This window comes from Pinus tabuliformis, chromosome 3_2 (assembly GCF_031772625.1).
Source record: "Pinus tabuliformis cultivar Carrire ecotype Pingquan chromosome 3_2, CPIR1, whole genome shotgun sequence".
Lineage (NCBI taxonomy): Eukaryota > Viridiplantae > Streptophyta > Pinopsida > Pinales > Pinaceae > Pinus > Pinus tabuliformis.
The window spans coordinates 669230699-669251173 of record NC_142302.1 but is presented as its reverse complement, the minus strand read 5'-3'; the positions used below and the strand labels follow the sequence as shown (position 1 = coordinate 669251173).

The window sequence follows — 20475 nt, the reverse complement described above, 5'->3', positions numbered from 1 at the left end:
AAGAAATATATTTTGGGTTGGTTAAAAAACCAAACAAGGATCAGGTCCTAACCTGCCTTTCATTATTGGACTGCTCTCCTATTGAGATACATGGCTTCTTGATCAGCCCTGTGCCATGCTCAGGTGTGGATTAACAGTCAAACACCTCCCCTCACTCAATATTCATAGTTAAGATTTAGCTATAAGAAACTCATAGCATGCAACCATGGTTTCCATAACATGATGAAATTTAAAATTCCAAGATCAAGCAAGTAATATTCATCTAGTGATGTGCAATAGTACCTAATCACAAATGTTTATAAAAAATTGATTAATAACACTGAAAGACTATTTATTACAGTGGAAGAAATATAGTTTGTCCTGGGTAAAAATCTAAACAAGGATCAAGTCCTGCCCTGCTATCTATTGCAGTGGAAGAAATATAATTTGGGTTGGTTAAAAAACCAAACAAGGATCAAGTCCTAACCTGCCTTTTGTTATTGGACTGTTCTCCTATTGAGATACATGGCTTCTTGATCAAACCTGTGCCATGTTCAGGTGTGGATTAACAGTCAAACACCTCCCCTCACTCAATATTCATAATTAAGATTTAGCTATAAGAAACTCATAGCATGCAACCATGGTTGCCATAACATGATGAAATTTAAAATTCCAAGATCAAGCAAGTAATATTCATCAAGCGTTGTGCAATAGTACCTAATCACAAATGTTTATAAAAAAATGATTAATAACACTAAAAGAATATTTATTACAGTGGAAGAAATATAGTCTGTCTTGGTTAAAAATCTAAACAAGGATAAAGTCCTGACCTGCCTATCTATTGCAGTGGAAGAAATATAATTTGGGCTAGTTAAAAAACCAAACAAGGATCAAGTCCTAACCTGCCTTTCGTTATTGGACTGCTCTCTTATTGAGATACATGGCTTCTTGATCAAGCCTGTGCCATTTTCAGGTGTGGATTGACAGTGAAACACCTTTCCTCAATATTCATAGTTAAGATTTAGCTATAAGAAACTCGTAGCATGCAAACATGGTTTCCATAACATGATGAAATTTAAAATTCCAAGATCAAGCAAGTAATATTCATCTAATGATGTGCAATAGTACCTAATCACAAATGTTTATAAGAAATTGGTTAATAACACTGAAAAACTATTTATTACAGTGGAAGAAATATAGTTTGTCGTAGTTAAAAATCTAAACAAGGATCAAGTCCTGACCTTCCTATCTATTGCAGTGGAAGAAATATAATTTGCGCTGGTTAAAAAACATCTCAGATGCAATTAAGTGATCGTACAATTTCCAACATTGTAGATGCAACAACTGAGTGATCCTATAATTTCCAAAATTATGTCCAGGCATGAAGTTTGTCTCTGTATTTTCCATTGTATAATCTGGGATCTTGTGATGTATAGAAAGGGATTTTATAGTTCCCAAAATAATTCCAAGATGACCATTTATTTCGCATATCCAACCTTCTTAATAGATAGCATAGGGAATAGGTATTGTAGAACACTGCGAGTTGAAATTTTTTCATTTTTGCCCAAACAAAGGAGGAGAATGCATGTTCGTACATTCATTTCATGCTTTACTTCATTGTTTTCTTTCGACTACTATATAATGTATCTGTGTTCCTCTAATCTAATACCTACCCCAAACATAACCAACAGTGGTTTCTCCCATTTTACTCCAGTGCAACTATTGGAAACAACCCTTGTAAAAGTTTTCAGTGTATAGCAACAAAACGTTATGATTGATGAATTGCAGAGACCTTAAGGGTATGTGGAAGGGAATGTTGAAGATAATAATACATTAGTCTTGGTCACCTACAACGAAAAAAAAATACTAATATTTTCAAGCTCAAGCAACAGAATGCAAAAATGGGCAGCCTTGCAAGATAATGAGCCAAACAGTTTCTTAAATGGTTCTATCATGAGCCAAACAACACAAAAATCATAGTGTCAATGAAGCTAGGATAGATGACATAATGCTGACAAGACACATTCCAAGTTCAAATTTCACCCACATTGCTCCTATCAATAACAGATGTACTCAGACAAGCTACTAGTAAATTAGCAATTACCAGTTGATACAGATCTGAAAACGAAAGAGGAAATTCCTGAAATAAATTGACAGAACGAAAGTCAGAGAGCACAAAGTTCATACTTTCATTGATTTCTAAGATGCAGATGGCAAACAAATGCTTCAAAACCCTAAACCCTCAAAACCCCTAACCTGCAAAACCCTAAACCTGCAAAACCCTTTGAAATCCTGAAACTCCAAGAGCAAAAATAACAAAAATTCCAATAGGAAGGTGAGGTGTTGAAAAACACAGAAGGTGAGGTGTTGAAAAACACAGTGGCAATGGCTGGTAGGATTTTTCCTACCAGATAGACGTAGAAGCCATGTCCAAGTGTCTTCCATGTCCAGAGCTCACCAAACCTTCTCCAGAGCTTGCCAGACCTGCAACAAGTTGGAAATTAGCCAATGCATAAATATTCACAGACATTTCCAAACAAAAACCAAAAAAACCTAAAATTACCTATAAATTTACCTTCGACCTCGAACTAGCTGAAATTGGTACTGGCTCCTCCCCAAACAACAGGTCGCGTGAATGAAACAACCACCAAGGAAACCCTAAACCTCCGGCGGTCTAGAATGAACAACAATTGTAGGCAGAATGAAACAAGAACAACAGAAACCCTATTCCATTAATGGACGCGTGCAAGCAAACAAGCCCGGTTAGTAGCTCAACAATGGCGGACAAGGCACACAGGTAATGGAGCCGTCTCGTGCCATCGTTGGCAGAGGGCTTCGCCCAAACACCAGACCCGAACAGAAAAACAGGGAGCAGAGCACACATCGCAACAAACAGGCAGAAACAACCAGGGGAAAGGTCGAAATTAGGGTTTTGAAGGGCTGACACCCACCACAACACGTGGCAGTCCACGTCGAGCAGGTGTCATACATGCGGGAGTGCCATCCACGTGGGTGTAGCTGAGGTGGAGGGGAGGGCGCACAGGTAATGGCGTCCCTCCCCTAGTGGAGTTCAAAGAACACCTTTGAAATCCAAAGTATTTCAAGGCTATCATGCCTATAAGATGAATTAATGTTATCCTAGGAGGAGCCTTAGATTGAGGAGACCCATGATTGCTAACACTCAAGGTAGAAGACTAGTTTCTTGACGAAGATTGGTCTAGGTATATCATAGAAAGAAGTTATGTTTCTGTAAGTTGAATCAACAAAAAATGTATGTTAAATGACAACAAAATCTTCTTGTTCTTTCCAACATGGTATTCTTTCTTGATCTGTAAACAGGTCCTCCTAAAGATCCACAATGGAATTAGTTGGGAAGCCTTCACACATTCAAGTAAGTATGACCTCAGTGAAGATCTAAAGGGTGGACTAATGAAAATTGGATTATTCCCTTCCTGCATCCCTTTATAGTTGCAGTGCTAACAATAAATGATTAGGTGATTCACAAGAAATGTATTTGGATCACAAAGAATTCAATGGAATGAAATGAAATTAAGTAGCAAGTGAAAACTATAAAATCCAACTAACAAATTATTTGCAAAGATAATTAACTAGTGGCTTTGCACTGCAGTGGTTAAAGTTTAGTCTCTGGTCAAAAAGAGGAGTACAGTCCAGATTTTTATTCAACTTTGTAATTTAGTGAACATTGAAGAACTAAGACGACTTACCTCACACCAAAATCAAGAATTTTTGTCGAAAGAAGCATGTTTCCCTGAAATCGCCAATCGTCAGAGAACATAAACACAATGTTATTGATCTTTCTGCAGGACTGATTATCTATGGCTTTGAACAAGCATGTGACAGGTAACCCTAAAAAAGACAAAAAAGTTTAACCACATTAGTGAGTTTTGTATTATTCTAGAGATTGTCCATAGTGAAAATATTCTTACAAATGTATTTTAAATAAACACAGAGAATGTGAGAATTAGTAAGCTATAGTGCAAAGAACACCTTTGAAATCCAAAGGATTCCAACGTTGTCATGCCCATAAGATTAATTAATATTGTACTTGACCACTGGCTATCTAAAATTAAGAGCCAGAGTAAGAAGCTTCAAAGGATTTAGGACTTAAGGAATAAAGGTTATTTTAATGGTTGCAAATTGGGCAAGGTCCACTACTTGGCACCATCAATGGTTATCATGGGAGAAAATTGGTTTGGGGGCTGAGTGCGGATCTAAACTGATGTGATCATTATTATCCATAAGACATAAATTAAAATGATATGATCATTATCCATGTTTTAACTGAGATACTTTTCCTGTAACCTTTTATTTATAACCTCTAGATGGTCTGCTCTCAAGAAGAGAATGATGAGTAAATCTTCAGTAGTATATAAGTAAGACAATGTAGATTTTAGGACAAACAACTAGTGGATGTACCATCCACCACATGGCCTTGGATATTGGGAGAGCCATTGACTAACAACATTGTCAGTTAAAAGGCCTTTTACTTGATTTCATGTGGACCTCCATCCAACTTGTTCTTTTGGGAATACTCGTCATTTCCAACCCATGAGATTCACTTCAGATAATTAAAAACATTATTTTTCCAAGATCTATATTAGAATAACAACCTAGAAATGATCAAAGATGGCCCAACACACAACAGATCTCATACCCCAAAGTCTGACTTAACCATGATAATTATTGTGATATAGTAGGTGATTCTAAGATTGCTGAATTTACTAGTACCATCTCCTCAAGAAGTGCTAACCCCTGATGCTCAACAAATCTCATACCCCAAAGTCTGACTTAACCATGATAATTATTGTGATATAGTAGGTGATTTTGAGATCGCTGAATTTATTAGTACCATCTCCTGGGGAAGTGCTAACTCCTGATGCTCAACTGTGATGTAAAATATATGATCTAGTTTACATAGAAAAAATTTCAAATGCCTCACATGAATGGGTTTTGTACTCATATTCAGTATATAGTGAAAATTGTAAGCATTTCCCATGTTTTAAATATGCATTCCTTTTTAAATTTATGGCATATTATCTATCCTTTTATTTAGCAGACATGGTGCTCATCAATCTAGGGTGGATACTAATCAGCATGCATGACCTTTGAGTCCAATTTAGTAGGCATGACCTTTGAGTCCATCTAGACCATATGTATGAATCATGATTTGAAATCTTGGCATTGTAAAGAAGGAAGATTACCAAAGTTCTGTGATTTTTAGGTTATCATTAGATAGGTAAAAGATGGATAAGATGTCACAATGTGTTTCTAAATTCTGTTTTGGAAGAGGTTAAAGGTTTGAGAGCATTTTCAATTATCTTACTTTTAAGCAAGGTAATTTTGTAACTCATTGCTATTGTTTGCTGAGAAAAAACAAAAGAAAAATACTACTACATCTATATGATTTCTCATCATCCTCTCTTTGAGATGTATGTATCAATGATGTTGACAGTCAAAAACAGAATTTCCTTAATGAGCTCAAATTTCATCTCCACCTATAGAAGGAAGCTGGGAAATCAACTAATGATTGCAGCCAATACCACCCAGTAAGGGAATTTAGTTATGCTGAAAGAGCTCGGTTACAGGGACACAAGTTAAAGTATACCAATGATCTCTCATTAATTTATGAATTACTAAAACAAATCTATGCAAAATGCACATTTTACACCTTAAACACCTGACTCTTACATCAAAGGTTTATGACTCTTACATCAAAGGCTTATAGGCTTATGATATCAAAGAAGTGGATGAAAGCCTCTTAACTAATGTTGCATCTAACTTTGCCTCACTGAATCAGAACAAAGAAATCCCCTCAAACAACAAAATAATGCCTCAATGATATTGAAATTTGTTATTTATGCTATACATCTAGTTGACAATTGATTGATATGACAAATGAGAAAAGGGCATAAACTGCAAATTGGCCTCAACCCCTTAGTAGGGAACAAAGGTATGCAAAAACTTCCGTTTCAGAGGATTTAGGAGTTAAGGAATAAAGGTTATTTTAAAGGTTGCAAATTGGGCAAGGTCCACTACTTGGCACCATCAATGGTTATCATGGGAGAAAATTGGTTGGTGAGTGTTGAATACGTAGAAGAATGGAAAAGATAGACAAACCTACTCATAGATATCAATATTAAGCTCAAGGAAGACAACCATATTAAGATCAAGTAAAACGATGATTATCTGATTTGGTCATTGGATCCTGTTGGAAGTTATGTTCCCACAACAAGCTACAAAGCATTAGTACAAAAAGGATGAAAAGACGAGCGGATCTAAACTGATGTGATCATTATTATCCATGTTTTAACCGAGATACTTTGCCAGAGCGTAAGATTCTTCAAAAACCTTTCTGCGTTACTAATTCTAGGCTTGTCACCTTTTATTTATAACCTCTAGATGGTCTGCTCTCAAGAAGAACATGATGAGTAAATCTTCAGTAGAACATGATGAGTTCTAGGCTTGTCACCTTTTCTTTATAACCTCTAGATGGTATGCTCTCAAGAAGAACATGATGAGTAAATCTTCAGTAGAACATGATGAGTAGATTTTCAGTAGTATAGTAGTATATTAAGTAATAGAATGTAGATTTCAGGACAAACAAATGGTGGATATACCATCCACCACATGGCCTTGGATATTGGGAGAGCCATTGACTAACAATATTGTCGGTCAAAAAATCAAACTTTCTAGAGGTTGGATGATTCGATCAGCTGTCGAAACTCCACCGTGGATTCATCAGGGTCTCGATCGGACGACTTCATCAAGTTTTAGGGTTTTGTTAGGTAACCAACCAAATTTTCTCCAAGGTTTGGACAACATTTGCTACCTTGGGCAGCTGAGGAAAGCTTTGCATCCCTTTTCTTCAGGGAAGGTTCACAACTCCACTCCCACTGTGATTATTTGTTTTCTGTCAGCTCCGACCTCAGTAAAGGTTCACAACTCCACTCCTACTGTGATTATTTGTTTTCTGTCAGCTCCGACCTCACGACCTCATGCCATTCAGCACAGTGCATGTGAGAGGTTCCTCAACTCACGTGTTCTGCTTCCTAGTTCACCCGGTAATGAGTTAGAGTCGTACCCAATTACCTTGAGCATATTCAATTTGTTTTCTGTCAGCTCCGACCTCACGACCTCATGCCATTCAGCACAGTGCATGTGAGAGGTTCCTCAACTCACGTGTTCTGCTTCCTAGTTCACCCGGTAATGAGTTAGAGTCGTACCCAATTACCTTAGAGCATATTCAAAACATGACAAGGCATAGAACCGAATTCAAACACTTTTCATCCCTATGCCATGAGAGAAAAATCAATCAGGTGAAGATGAATTGTATACCAAGAATGGAACTCACTAAGGTCACAAGGGTGTCGTCATTTCCGCACTAGCAGAAGATTTCTATATGCATAAAGTGCAGCTCAGCTGGGTGATATAGTAACGAGTTTGTGTATAAAAACTCGTACACCAGAGTATGCGTAGAACAGGGTTTCCCACTGACTTAGCTCACATAGCCCAGACAAGGACGACAAAGACCAGGAAATTTGCCGGAATAAGCACGCTGGCCTGAAATCGCCAATTGTAAGAGAACACAATCGCCAATCATAAACAAAAGCAAGAACCCAACACAGAATAGATGGAAGAAAGAAACAAATGCGACTCTTCAAAGCAAATTCTGAAAAACCTGAAATGGCCCTAACTAATAACTATCATGCCCTCATCATAACGGGCTTGTTTGGATGCAGGGCAATGCTGGCGAATAGTTGTGCCTGCAAAGGCAGATATTCACACGCAAGAGGAGCTCTGCCTTACACTTCAACGGTCCTTTTATTATTTATTAATTAATATTTAATCATTTTTTTGTGTTTTTTAGTAATGTTTTATTTTTAAGGTTATTTTTTTTAATCTGATGGCATACCATTGTTTAATGGTCTGCCAATGGATCTAATGGTCAACAATAGTACAGAGTGGAATAATTTAGTTAAGATATTAATACCCACTTAAATCTATCTTTAACTTCTCTTCATCCCTCTTCCTTCTTTGTAAATATAAATTTAAACAGAATCTAAATTGATTTATGATTTATATATATTCAGTTAAATATTTTCTAAACGCATTAATTGATCCTGTGTAAATATAAAATTTAAACTGATTTATGATTTATATATATTCAGTTAAATATTTTCTAAATGTATTAATCGATCCTTCGTAAATATAATTTTAAACTTAATCTAAACCGATTTATGATTTATATATATCCAGTTAAATATAATTTTAAACTGAATCTAAACCGATTTATGATTTATATATATTCAGTTAAATATTTTATAAATGTATAAAATTGTCATTAAAGTTCGCTAAAGTGATAGAAACATAATATTGCGCACTCTAATTACTTTGCAGGTCACAGCTTTGTGATGCAAATCCAATTTATTCATGTGGTTTGCTCCAGTAGTCAACCTTCCAATTTACCAAACTACTTCAGTTATTTTTGAAGTAGCTATAATTAGCTAATCTATCATCAAGGGATAAATTTTATCATGTAATGCGATCTACACGTTGCCTGAATGAATTTCGTTGGATCTTTTGGGTAATAAGCTACCATCCACAGCTTTTGGGCAAAAAAACAAAGAGCATTCTACCATTTATGCCTGTCTCCATAAGCATCGAATATTTACACACTATGATAAAAAATCCATTAAATTGGGGCTTCAGGCTACAAATCTCCACTCAGCCTACATGGCTGTTTATTTCACTCTCAGACAATATTTATAACAATGCGATCCACCCAATAAAATGCAATAATGGGTTAATGCTGATCTCCTGAATCAAGGGCACTTGGGTTTGCCCTGAGAGCTCCTCTTGTCCCGATAACAGGGGCATTCGTCTTTGTTCCCTCTAGTGCCGGATGGAACGCACTTGCAGGCATTGCAACAGATGCCACAGAATTTGAGACATGCCTTTTGTCTCGGGGCCACCGAACATCTCCGATTGCACTCGCTCTTGCAATCTGCTCCTCCCCAAAACATACACACAAAAGTTACATACAATATCAAAACCACTACCAGAAAAAATGAGTTTATAAGAAGAGAAAGTTTATGTTTGCCTGGCTTTATACCTATCAGAGGTGCAGGCGAAGGTGCAGGTGAGTTTGGATGAACCAGAGTACCTCCACTTCCAGTGATCCCCTGATCTGCGCTAAGAACAACCTACAAAACAAAACAAGAATACAGGTCTTCAGAATAATATAGAGGAGGAGAATAGTACTTCCATATATGAAAACAACAACCCTAATAACATTTGCAATACTGACCTGCCATTCTAGGGCTGAGATCAGAAGCAGCAGAAGGCACGCATACACACAAACATTAGACTTCCTCATCATTTTGCTTGGAAGAGTATTGAACCCTTGATGCACAACCGATCAGGGCGCTGTGGGTTTATAAAGTAGAGGAGCGGGGTGAGCTACAGAGAGGTTTCTGAGAACTTGACAAGATACGTGACATCGCCGCGCAAATGATCTGGTTTGCATTATTGAATGCACAGTACGTGTATAGTATAAATGGCATAGGCCTTCTGAAAAAAAGTACGTGCATAATAAGTGTAAGATTAAGTTAATAAATATAGAAACCCATTTCTTCGCAATTTTTTAAGAATTTTCGTTATTGTTCCTCTTTATTTCAGTTGATTAATTGAAAACTTAATGGCTTGCTCGCCTCTCGAGTTATTGTACCATCTGCATTTGCCTTCCGGAAGCTTCATCCACAGCTGGCCAACACAAAAAACCGTACCAATGCCGCGTTGCATACAGTTGTCAATGTGTACCTCTGTGCATACAGTTGTCAATGTGCAGCTGTATATGTGATATTTGACAAGTTGCAATTCAAAAACTCTGCGCACAGAACCGCGTACCAGCGAGCTGCAGAGCACTGCAGTAGTGGTGTCCCTGTCCAGTGTCATCATTCAACTGGACACATTTCTCAATACACGTTTATAAAGAACAGTGCTCTTGTTTTTGTAATTTGCGGGCCACAGGAGTTTGACAATATTTTTTTTCAAAAAAATCTGATAGTAGTTAGGAGTGTTTGAATTTTTTTTTAAATCTTAGAGTAGTCAGACGTGTTTGAATTGTTTTTTTATAATTAAAATTATTAGAAGTGTTTTTTAAAATTAAAAATAAATTTAATACTATAAAAAAAACCTCTTAACAACAATACTCTTGATTTATTTTATCAAAATCTTACCAAAAATATCCATAATTTTCAATACAAATTTAAGACACTACCGCCTTTCTCAATACACGTCCATAAAGAACAACAGTATTCCTGTCAATTTCAAACGTAGGCAGATCCTGCAGGTTATTAATTATTATGGGGTCCTGTGAGTTTTCACAGCTATTATCATTTGTGCCAGGTTCATCACAGCTGTGTGGGAAGGGCCGTTCTAGGATGGCAATCAAAGCTTTGATTTATCTGTTCATCTGAAAATATGGTTGAATATGTAATATGGTTGAAAAACTGTTATTTAGTTCTGATAAGTTTGGTTTTTTTATAAGTTTTACAGATATAATATTATTAAGTTGTATAGTATAACTAATTTAAGGCAGTAGTTTATTTGTGGAATATTTTTGAGGTTTTTTATTTATGTTTTAATTTAATTTGCTAAAATTCAGTAGGAATTTATTAGAATAACAAATTTCAGTTATAAACTTTTTATAATTTAAATGTTTTTGGTTTTTCAAGCTGCAGCATCATATATGTATTCAAAAATCTAGTTTAAATAACAAAAACTCAAACTTTACTTAACAAAAAGTGACTACCAAAACCTCCAAAACTTCTAACCATTAACTAACTCCCAATTAAAGTGTTTCATATATTTTTTAAGGTAATGAAATTATTTATTCATTTCAAGCATTTTAAATAATTAAAAATCATAATTAAGATTAAAGTTGCATTACCTAATTTTACTTAAAAAAAAAAAAAACTAAAAGATAGAAAAGACAGAAGAGTTAGACAATGTTGTTACTCATATTTAATTGTAAAATTTATTATTATTATATTTTTTATATGGAATATAATAATTTTTTATTGAAAAAAATAAAAGTAAAAATAAATAAATAAAGATATAATTAATGTTTAAAATATATAATAGTTATTTATAATTCTAAAAATATACAATTAACTAAATTAGATAAATTAGGTAGGGAGGATAATAATCATTCTACTAACCATATGAGATGAAGTCATTAAATGAATCTATCTTTATCTATAACACTATATATATATATATATATATATATATAGTATTTAACACAATTAACTAAATTAGGTAAATTAGGAAGGGAGGATAATAATCATTCTACTAACCATATGAGATGAAGTCATTAAACAAATATAACATATATATATATATATATATATATATATATATATATATATATATATATATCAACACCAAAATGTGATATGTATATAATTTTAATAAATGCATAGTACCTTATTCACATGGGTTAGGGTACAATTGGTACCTTGTCAACAAGTAACTCACTTTTTCCACTGACAAAATGTTAACACCAACATTTTCTTAACAAAATAATCTATATTTTTTTTTCAAAGCTGTAAAATTTATCCTAATTTAATGGTTAATTAGTAGTGAAGATAATTATCATTGATTTATTAATCTTTGCCAAGGCAAGGCTCTAGAAATAGATTTTCTTGTTGAACACTATTTTTGAGTATTATTGAAAAATATTTATTAGACCACAACTTTCAAGGTCTTATTGCAATCTTTGTGTCATGTGGATAAATTCCTTGAATTTTTTTGCCATAATTTCTGGATGTAGTTGCAATATTTATGCCATGATTTTTAAATATTTGTGCAATGATTTTTCATTGCTAAGCTTCATATGAAAACAATCTAAAATTACGATCCTAGAAAATAGCGCATATTCATCCGTAATTTAAGTAAGTATTGGTGTATGAGACTCCATATTGAAAAAAAATATTTATTAGACCATAACTTCGAAGGTCTTATTGGAGCCTTTGTCCCATGTGGATAACTTCCTTGAATTTTTTTGCTATAATTTCTTGATGTAGTTGCAATATTTATGCCATGATTTTTAATACCTACCATTATTTATGTAGGAGTAAAAAGTGTAAAGGATGATTTTTAATGCCTACCATTATTTATGTAGGAGTAAAAAGTGTAAAGGATGATTTTTAATACCTACCATTATTTATGGAGTAAAAAGTGTAAAGGAGTTATCGATTTTTTTTTGTAGTTTTTTACCAGAAACATGCAGAAAATTTTGTGGTGAAGTCTTGAATTGTGTTTTTTAAACTGGCTTTTTGACTACATATATGAATTCAACACCCTACCTGGGTCACTTCGATTGTGTAGAGTTCACCCATAAAACTTGTGATTTCAATGAATACTTGCAAGATTTTAGACAAATTAGATGAGAAAATAAATCCGAAAACTTTTCAAAAAATGGCAGTTAAAGACAACTCTAAAGTGTAAATGTGCAAACTTAGTAATGGTTACTACCCACCAAAAATGTATGCAAGTCATATTAGACAATTAAAGGATGAAGACTTTTCGTGTTTGGACATAAACAATTTTGTTTATTTTATATAATTTTTTAAGGATAAAAATATAATAATACTTTGTTCATATATTTAAAACAACATGAAAAACAAAAAGAGCTTCCACAAGTAAATAAATTCAACACCTATACTATATGGCTAGTTGGGGCACTTAGTCCAACAACCATTGCGTTACACTTTTAGAATCTAAACTATTTCCCTAATCATTTGGATGTAGATTTTTAGTTTTTCCCTTTTGTTTCTAACTATTAAATTGTAGTTAATGTCAGTATCACTGCAAAACATCACGTTAAGTATAGCTACGAGTATGCCATTATGGGTTTTTCATTTCTTCTCAAAAATCTTATAAATATCTTGAGTTTTTTCATTCATTGTGAAATATATATACACATTGTTTTATAATGTTTCTTGTGTTATTATTTTTAGCAAAAAGCAAATCACATACTCTCCCAAATTGATTATCAATCCAAATTTGCATAGTGAGCTTGACAAGACGTTTGGTGAACGATATCAAAACTTACCAGGCAAGGTACTCAATCTTTTATAGTCCAATATATAATCCATGTCCTTAGATGCTTCTAATTTTCTTGAATTGTTGCTAACTATTATTAATGCAAGTAGAGAGAGGTGAAGGTGAGGTGGCTTCTTCCATATAGTGTTAGGAAGAAGCTCTCAAACATGTTTATAGTCTCATGGAAAACACCCTCGCAAATTTCAAGGGTGCAAAAGACAACTAAGGGTACTTAATCTTTTATAATCCATGTCCTTAGATGCTTCTAATTTTCTTGTATTGTTGCTAACTATTATTAATGCAAGCGGAGAGAGGTGAAGGCGAGGTGGCTTCTCCCACATAGTATTAGGAAGGAGGTGGCTTCTCCCACATAGTGTTAGGAAGAAGCTCTAAAACATGTTTATAGTCTCATGGAAAACCCAGTAGAAAATTTCAAGGGTGCAAAAGACATGTTGGTTTGTGATAATGCAAAATCTATTCAGCCATTTTACAAGCAAGGAGACAATTTGACACTTGCACATGATATGGAAATTAAAGAGCACATAAAAAAGATCCTATTTCAACCAATTGTCTAATAAATTATTCAAATAAATAAAATGAGAATACTAAATCAATCTCAATTTTTAAATGAAAAATTATTTCATAATTATAAAAAGGTATTGAATAAAAATAATTTCTCAACTATATAAATTTGTAATAAAGTAAAGTTTATTAAAAATAATTTCTTAACTCTATAAATTTGTAATAAAATAAATTTTATTAAAAATAATTTATCGACTATATAAATTTGTAATAAAGTAAATTTTATTTTTAAATAAAAAATTATATTTGATGGAAGTGTTCACGAACATTAGCACCCCACAAACTAAATTCCCATACCATGGTTTATATGTCATATATCATGTTAAAGTGAGTCATAACCCAGTCGAGTTTACCAAAAATTGCATTTTATCATTAACTAACACATTATAATTTAACAAGTATAACCTTTTATAATTATAATGAACTCTAGCTTTCTAGGAAGTGATAATTAGATTCATTAGATTGTTATGAAAAATATTAAATATCATGTATTAAGTTCATGATTGGTTTAGTGTTTTTCATCATGATTATGTTCATTGAAATTATAATTAAAAAAACTAGGTTTATATTTAGCTTATAATACCTTTGCAATTATCAAAAACACATTTTTATTCCAGGTTACCATAAACTACATTTTATCATGAACTAATACATCATAATTTAATAAATATAACATTTTATAATAAACTCCAACTTATTTTATCTAAGTAATAATGGCCATTTTTTTATTAAATCTAGAGAAAAAATTTAATTTGTATTTCCAACTTATTTTATCTAGGCAACAATGGCATTTTTTTACTGATTCAAGAGAAAAAATTTAATTTGTATTTCTATTATTATAATGATAATTAAATTCATTAAAGTGTTATGGTCAATATTAAACACTATGCACTAAGTTAATAATTAGCTTAATGTTTTATAGTTTTATTAGTTAAAATTCAATAATGATTAACTTAATGTTTTATCATCTTATTCGTTAAAATTTCAAAATTGTATTTCCAACTTATTTTATCTGGGCAACAATGGCATTTTTTTACTAAGTCAAGAGAAAAAAATTAATTTGTATTTCTATTATTATAATGATAATTAAATTCATTAATTTGTATTTCTATTATTATAATGATAATTAAATTCATTAAAGTGTTATGGGCAATATTAAACACTATGCACTAAGTTAATAATTAGCTTAATGTGTTATCGTCTTATTAGTTAAAATTCGTTAATGATTAACTTAATGTTTTATCATCTTATTCGTTAAAATTTCAATTTTGAAATTTTGATCCAGTGACAATATAAAAAGGCTCTGAGCCAATGTTTACAGTGCAGTACTTATAAAATTTTGAAATTTTGATCAAGTGACAATTTAAAAAGGCACTGAATGTTTACCGTGTAATACTTAATAAAATTTTGATCCAGTGACAATATAAAAAGGCACTGAGCCAATGTTTACTGTAGAGTACTTAATATTTGTAATTATCAAAAACACATTTTTATTTTATGTAATTTGTTAAAACCATTATTTTTTGGAAGCTTTTCTGGTGGGTTTTTCCGGTCAAAATCCGGCTGCAATTTATTGGAATCGCAAATCAAGATTTAACCTCAAGTTAGCTTTCCGTCACAGAATCTCAAATCGCTCACAATCAATTCATAAATATATAGTATTTTTTTTTCGGCACATAGTATTTTTTTCGGCAGGCTCATAAATATATAGTATTACTTATTCTTTGTTGACCAATGAAGATGAAGGCTTCTCTGGTACTTATTCTTTGTTGACCAATGAAGATGAAGGCTTCTCTGGTAAAAGTTAACAACTTTGTAGAGCTAATATTAAAGGTAATTGTGGAGAACAATACAAGGCACATCCAGGTTTATAACTCTGCTAATGGTTTAGGAGGAAGGAACGGACCAAGTTAAAAATTTCAATCTGAAAAATAACAGAGACCGAATTAAACCCATTGCAAACTTCTTGGAACTATTTTCCTTCACTTAGTGTTCAAAGCAGTAGTTTCCTTCACTCGAGTGTTCAGAGCAGAGAACAAAATGTAATGGTAGATTGACTCTCCAAGGGAGGCCATCCTTGGATGCCGGAGTGATATACGTTCCTAAGGAAGGTCATCGGGTCGCGAAAGGAAGCCTGAGTGATATACATTCCAAGGGAGGTGATTTGGTTTCACTTAGTGATTTGGTTTTGAGGTGATTCAGTTTCAAACTTTGAAATTGCTTTTATTTTAATTGTAGGTTTATCTGAATTGTAGGTTTTGTGTGTTTAATAGACCTAAATTATCGGCATAAATTTATGATTTATTTTAATGATATATTTAGTAGATTTTTTACATTTAATAATGAAAGAATTTTTTACATATCTTGATTTATTTAATTGCAGATTTAGTGTATTCAATAAATATAAACAAGTTTATTGAATGGATATATATAAATTTATATTAATTACAAATTCTGTGTATTCCATAACATAAACAATTGTGTTGAATGTACATAAGTGTATTGATTGTACATAAACATATTGAGCAAATTCAGAATCCAGAGGTGATGACATAATTCTGTTTCAAATATGGGAGCCGAGCTTATCTTAATTACAAATTCTGTGGTGATTCTGTTTCAAGGTGATTTGGTTGGTTTCAAATTTTGATTCTCTGGTGATTCTGTATTCTGTTCAAATATGGGACCCGAGCTTATTAATATGGGAGCCGAGCTTATCTTAATTACAAATTCTGTGGTGATTCTGTTTCAAGGTGATTTGGTTGGTTTCAAATTTTGATTCTCTGGTGATTCTGTATTCTGTTTCAAATATGGGACCCGAGCTTATCTTAATATTACAAATTCTGTGGTGATTCTGTTTCAAGGTTGATTTGGTTTCAAATTTTGATTCTCTGGTGGATTCTGTTTCAAGGTGATTTGGTTTCAAATTTTGATTTTCTGATGATTATGTTTCAAAGTGTTTTGGCTTCAAATTTTGAAGCTGACTGTGATTCTGTTTCAAGATGATTTGGTTTCAAATTTCGAAGCTGATTGTGATTTTATTTCAAGGTGATTTGGTTACAAATTTCAAATTTTGAAGCTGATTGTGATTTTATTTCAAGGTGATTTGGTTACAAATTTTAAAACTGAATGTGATTATGTTTCAAGGTGGAATTGAATTTATTTTAATTGGAGAATAAATTTTATTTTACTTGCAGATTCTATGTATTTAATATTTACTTATATATTCTGTGGAGATACAAATGCCAATCTTAATTGCATATTCATATTCTATGTATTTAATATTTACTTATTCTATGTATTTAATATTTACTTATATATTTTGTGGAGATACAAATGCCAATCTTAATTGCATATTTTATGTATTCAATATTTATTTATATTGCCGATTCAAATGCCAAATTCCAATTCCTTGTATTCAATTCAATGGCAATACTATGTATTCAGTGCTTATTTAATATTTATCTTAATTAAAGATTCTATGTATGCCAAATTTCAATTCCTTGTATTCAATTCAATGGCAATACTATGTATTCAATACTTATTTAATATTTATCTTAATTACAGATTCTATGTATTTAATGGAGATACTATATATTCCATAATTCCTTGTATTCAATGGAGATACAAATGCCAGACCATATGTGTGATTATGTTCCAAGGTGAAACTGAATTTATGTTAATTGCAGAACAAATTTGATCAGATTCTATGTATTCAATGAAAATACAAATGCCATGTATTTAAGATGAGGTATTCGATGAAGGTACACGCTCAGATTCCATGTATTTAATGAGCAATATCAAGCTTATCGTGATAGCAGGTTCCTCCTTGTAGTCAAGCGTATTCAATGGACATAAGTATGTATTCAAGTATGTTCAATGTGCATAAGTAAATGTATTTTAGTACATTTAATGTTCATAAGCAAATTCATAATCCACTTTGGAAAGGGAGACTGATATTCAGCTGTAGATTGATTCACCAAATATATCATCGGGTTGCTGCAAAGTGATATTCGAGGAGTTCAGAGATGGTTCTTACAGTCTCCGAAGACATTTATTCCCGAGGCAATATCAAATGGGTTTTTAACTGAATGAAAAATCTATTTTGATCTCAGGCTTATACCATATAAGCTTATACGAGAGAATTGTAAAGGAAAAACGGTGTTCTGCTACAAATCATTAAGAGGGTGATTTATTTTAAAAAAAATATTATAATAAGATCATTAAGAGGGTGATTTATTTAAAAAAAAAATTATAATAAGTGAACAAGATGTTGGCATCAACCAAAATGTAAGGATGGCTACTCAATGTGATTCAGAATGGTAAAGATGGCTCTGACTCAATGTGATTCAGAATTGTGATTAGATTTGTAATGATACAATGTGATTAAAATTGTAATCTTAAAATTGTAATAAGATTAGAATTGTAATGAGAAAATGTGATTAGAATCGTGATCAGTTATAACACAAGGTGTATGATGTAATGTGATTAACAATTTACTCTTTGAAGTTTGAAGTGTTATAGGGTGTGATGCATAGATGGTGTTAGTGTATGATGTAATGTGATCAACACTTCGTAAGTTTGAAAGTTTGAAGTGTTATAGAGTGTGATGCATAGTAAATGGTGTTATACTAGTTTAATCAAAGGATTAAATTGGCCATTCTAGCCGCTATCCTCGAAACAAAGGGATCATTTGGATGGTGATGAGAAATACCATGTGTTAAAGAAATAGTGAAGCACAAGGGATCATTTGGATGGTGATGAGAAATACCAGGTTAAGAAATAGTTAAGTACATGTTATTGAAGTTATTGTAGAGTTCAAAATAGTAACAATTCTGTTTACAATTTAGCGCAATGTGTTATTGAAGTTTGTGTAGATTTCAAACCAAATACGATTTTCCATTGTCAATAACACTCAATAAACAAGAAACATGAAAAAATCCAGTGCTGCAACTTGGCGATTAACGAGAAGAAACCTTTGAAACAATTAAGTGGCACGACATGACTGAAGCTAAAAGAAATAATTAATTGGGTAGTGAAAAAAATTGCTGTTGAAAGGAACCATAAATCGATTACATTCAACATAAATCGATTAAATCCATGTAATGGGCTCATTTGAAAAATTAATGTAAAATCTCACAAAATCCTCAACATAAACTCTACGTTGTCATGCAAATTGGCATTGGCATTGTATTGTGGAGATGGTAATATCACAAAAAATTGTTCTTGTGGAGATGGTAAGATCACAAAAAAATTGTTCAACCTGTTACATAATTCAGCCAAATAGTATATTAAAACAAATGATTGGTGTAAATGGACAAGGGATTGACAATGAAGGGACTGACAATGCCTTAGCGAAAATCTCTAAAGCATAATGAAAAAATGTATGCCATGCTGTAAAAAATCCAGCATCTGATGAATCCATAGATAGATTGATAGACAAACTAATCACGATATCCATAGCTCAAATTGTGCTCACAAATATTTTTATTTCATTAGATTTTTATTTAACTTCAAGTAAAAGAGAGCAACGACAACAGTAACAGTCAAGACTATAGATAGAGAAAATATATTATGAGTCCTATATAGCAAGCTCCTATTTTACAGAGGCCTTTCTTTGGGGCTATCAAAACCCATCCTCGTAACCACGGAGGAGAGTTCTCCTGAATGAAGGAACTCCAACTCAAGGGGAAAAAGGAGAAGAAGAAATTTACAACGTAATTACATAATATATTTAACCGTTGAGGGAGGACGAGGATATTTTACTCAGGTACATGGTTTCTCGCAGAAACATCTTCTGTTGCCAAGGTGGGTGTGGCGGCATCCGCCAGTTAAAAACCTCTCTGTTTGGCAAATCTGTTTGCAGTTGGAGCTTCTCACACAATATCCATGAAACCTGTGGCTCTGGGACAAGCATGTCCGCCCTTCTGCAACCTCTGCCTGCATCTCTGATTATGATCACCAAAAATAAATGAATCAGTCAGTTAGTTTAATCTAATAACTACACACCCTCTTTAAACAAGTGAATGGATCCAAGAAAATTCAAATATATTAGAACAATAGCATACCAAAACTTATTGCAAGTAGCAAGAGCAGAAACAAAGCACTCAATCTGCTGCCCATTCTCTTCTCCATGTCGTTCAGATTGGAATTCCTTCTTGTAAGATATATTCACAGATGGGATATCAGCGAGAGTGGGTATTCATTGATATAGACTACTTTCTGTGCATTTTTTGCATGGCGTACACGTGGGAGTCAGATGGGCCCTTCTCGTTGTTGAGCAATGAATGGTCTGCCGGTCGCATCTTCGGAGACCTGGCCACGTCTTTTTTCATGGTGATTATTAAAAACAGTTATTTATAATATATGCATTTTTATATTTCTCTTCCCTCCAGTGATCTGCCACATATATTTCTTGATGCATTTCAACGATTTATTTACTGGCACATAGTCATGGCTAATTTGTTTCTTCTGTAATGTCACAGACACAGAGTGACGTGTAAGAACATTACATAACCGGATAAATGATTTGCAAACCTAAGAATACATCTTAAGGGAAACTTAGGGGATGGTTCAAATCTGTGCTATATTTTCTCCCTTCTAATTAAGGCAGTTATATAAGTTAAATGGCTGAGATGCCTATAGCTTTAGGATATACATGAAAAAAACAGTTATGGTAATATGGTTATACAATTATGGACATAGATAAAAAAAACAATTATGGTAATATGGTTAGTTATAATTAAAATTTTCAGATTGGAAATCACTTACATCGTTTAAAAAAAT

General features: G+C 32.9%; 2 protein-coding genes across 2 annotated transcripts; both read right to left on the bottom strand.

The window, feature by feature from the left end:
- Positions 1–8479: 8479 nt before the first annotated feature.
- On the bottom strand, positions 8480–9463 carry LOC149182419 (peamaclein-like). The gene is made up of 3 exons (XM_089416840.1): positions 9308–9463; positions 9113–9203; positions 8480–9004 (listed from the first exon to the last, which is right to left on the bottom strand). The coding sequence occupies exons 1-3, from the start codon at positions 9377–9379 to the stop codon at positions 8823–8825; spliced, it is 345 nt and encodes a 114-aa protein (XP_089272966.1). The 5' UTR covers positions 9380–9463; the 3' UTR covers positions 8480–8822.
- Positions 9464–19315: 9852 nt separating this feature from the next.
- Positions 19316–19883, bottom strand: LOC149182418 (defensin-1-like). The gene is made up of 2 exons (XM_089418507.1): positions 19758–19883; positions 19316–19637 (listed from the first exon to the last, which is right to left on the bottom strand). The coding sequence occupies exons 1-2, from the start codon at positions 19822–19824 to the stop codon at positions 19456–19458; spliced, it is 249 nt and encodes an 82-aa protein (XP_089274633.1). The 5' UTR covers positions 19825–19883; the 3' UTR covers positions 19316–19455.
- Between the last annotated feature and the right edge of the window lie 592 nt (positions 19884–20475).

What these genes read in the sequence shown, in the direction of transcription:
- LOC149182419 (XM_089416840.1), bottom strand. Translation starts at nt 9,379, where the DNA reads ATGATGAGGAAGTCTAATGTTTGTGTGTATGCGTGCCTTCTGCTGCTT. An exon ending in TCTCAGCCCTAGAATGGCAG is followed by an intron (nt 9,204 to 9,307) that starts GTCAGTATTGCA and finishes TTTGTTTTGTAG; the next exon opens with GTTGTTCTTAGCGCAGATCA. An exon ending in TTCGCCTGCACCTCTGATAG is followed by an intron (nt 9,005 to 9,112) that starts GTATAAAGCCAG and finishes GGGGAGGAGCAG; the next exon opens with ATTGCAAGAGCGAGTGCAAT.
- LOC149182418 (XM_089418507.1), bottom strand. Translation starts at nt 19,824, where the DNA reads ATGGAGAAGAGAATGGGCAGCAGATTGAGTGCTTTGTTTCTGCTCTTG. An exon ending in GCTACTTGCAATAAGTTTTG is followed by an intron (nt 19,638 to 19,757) that starts GTATGCTATTGT and finishes GATCATAATCAG; the next exon opens with AGATGCAGGCAGAGGTTGCA.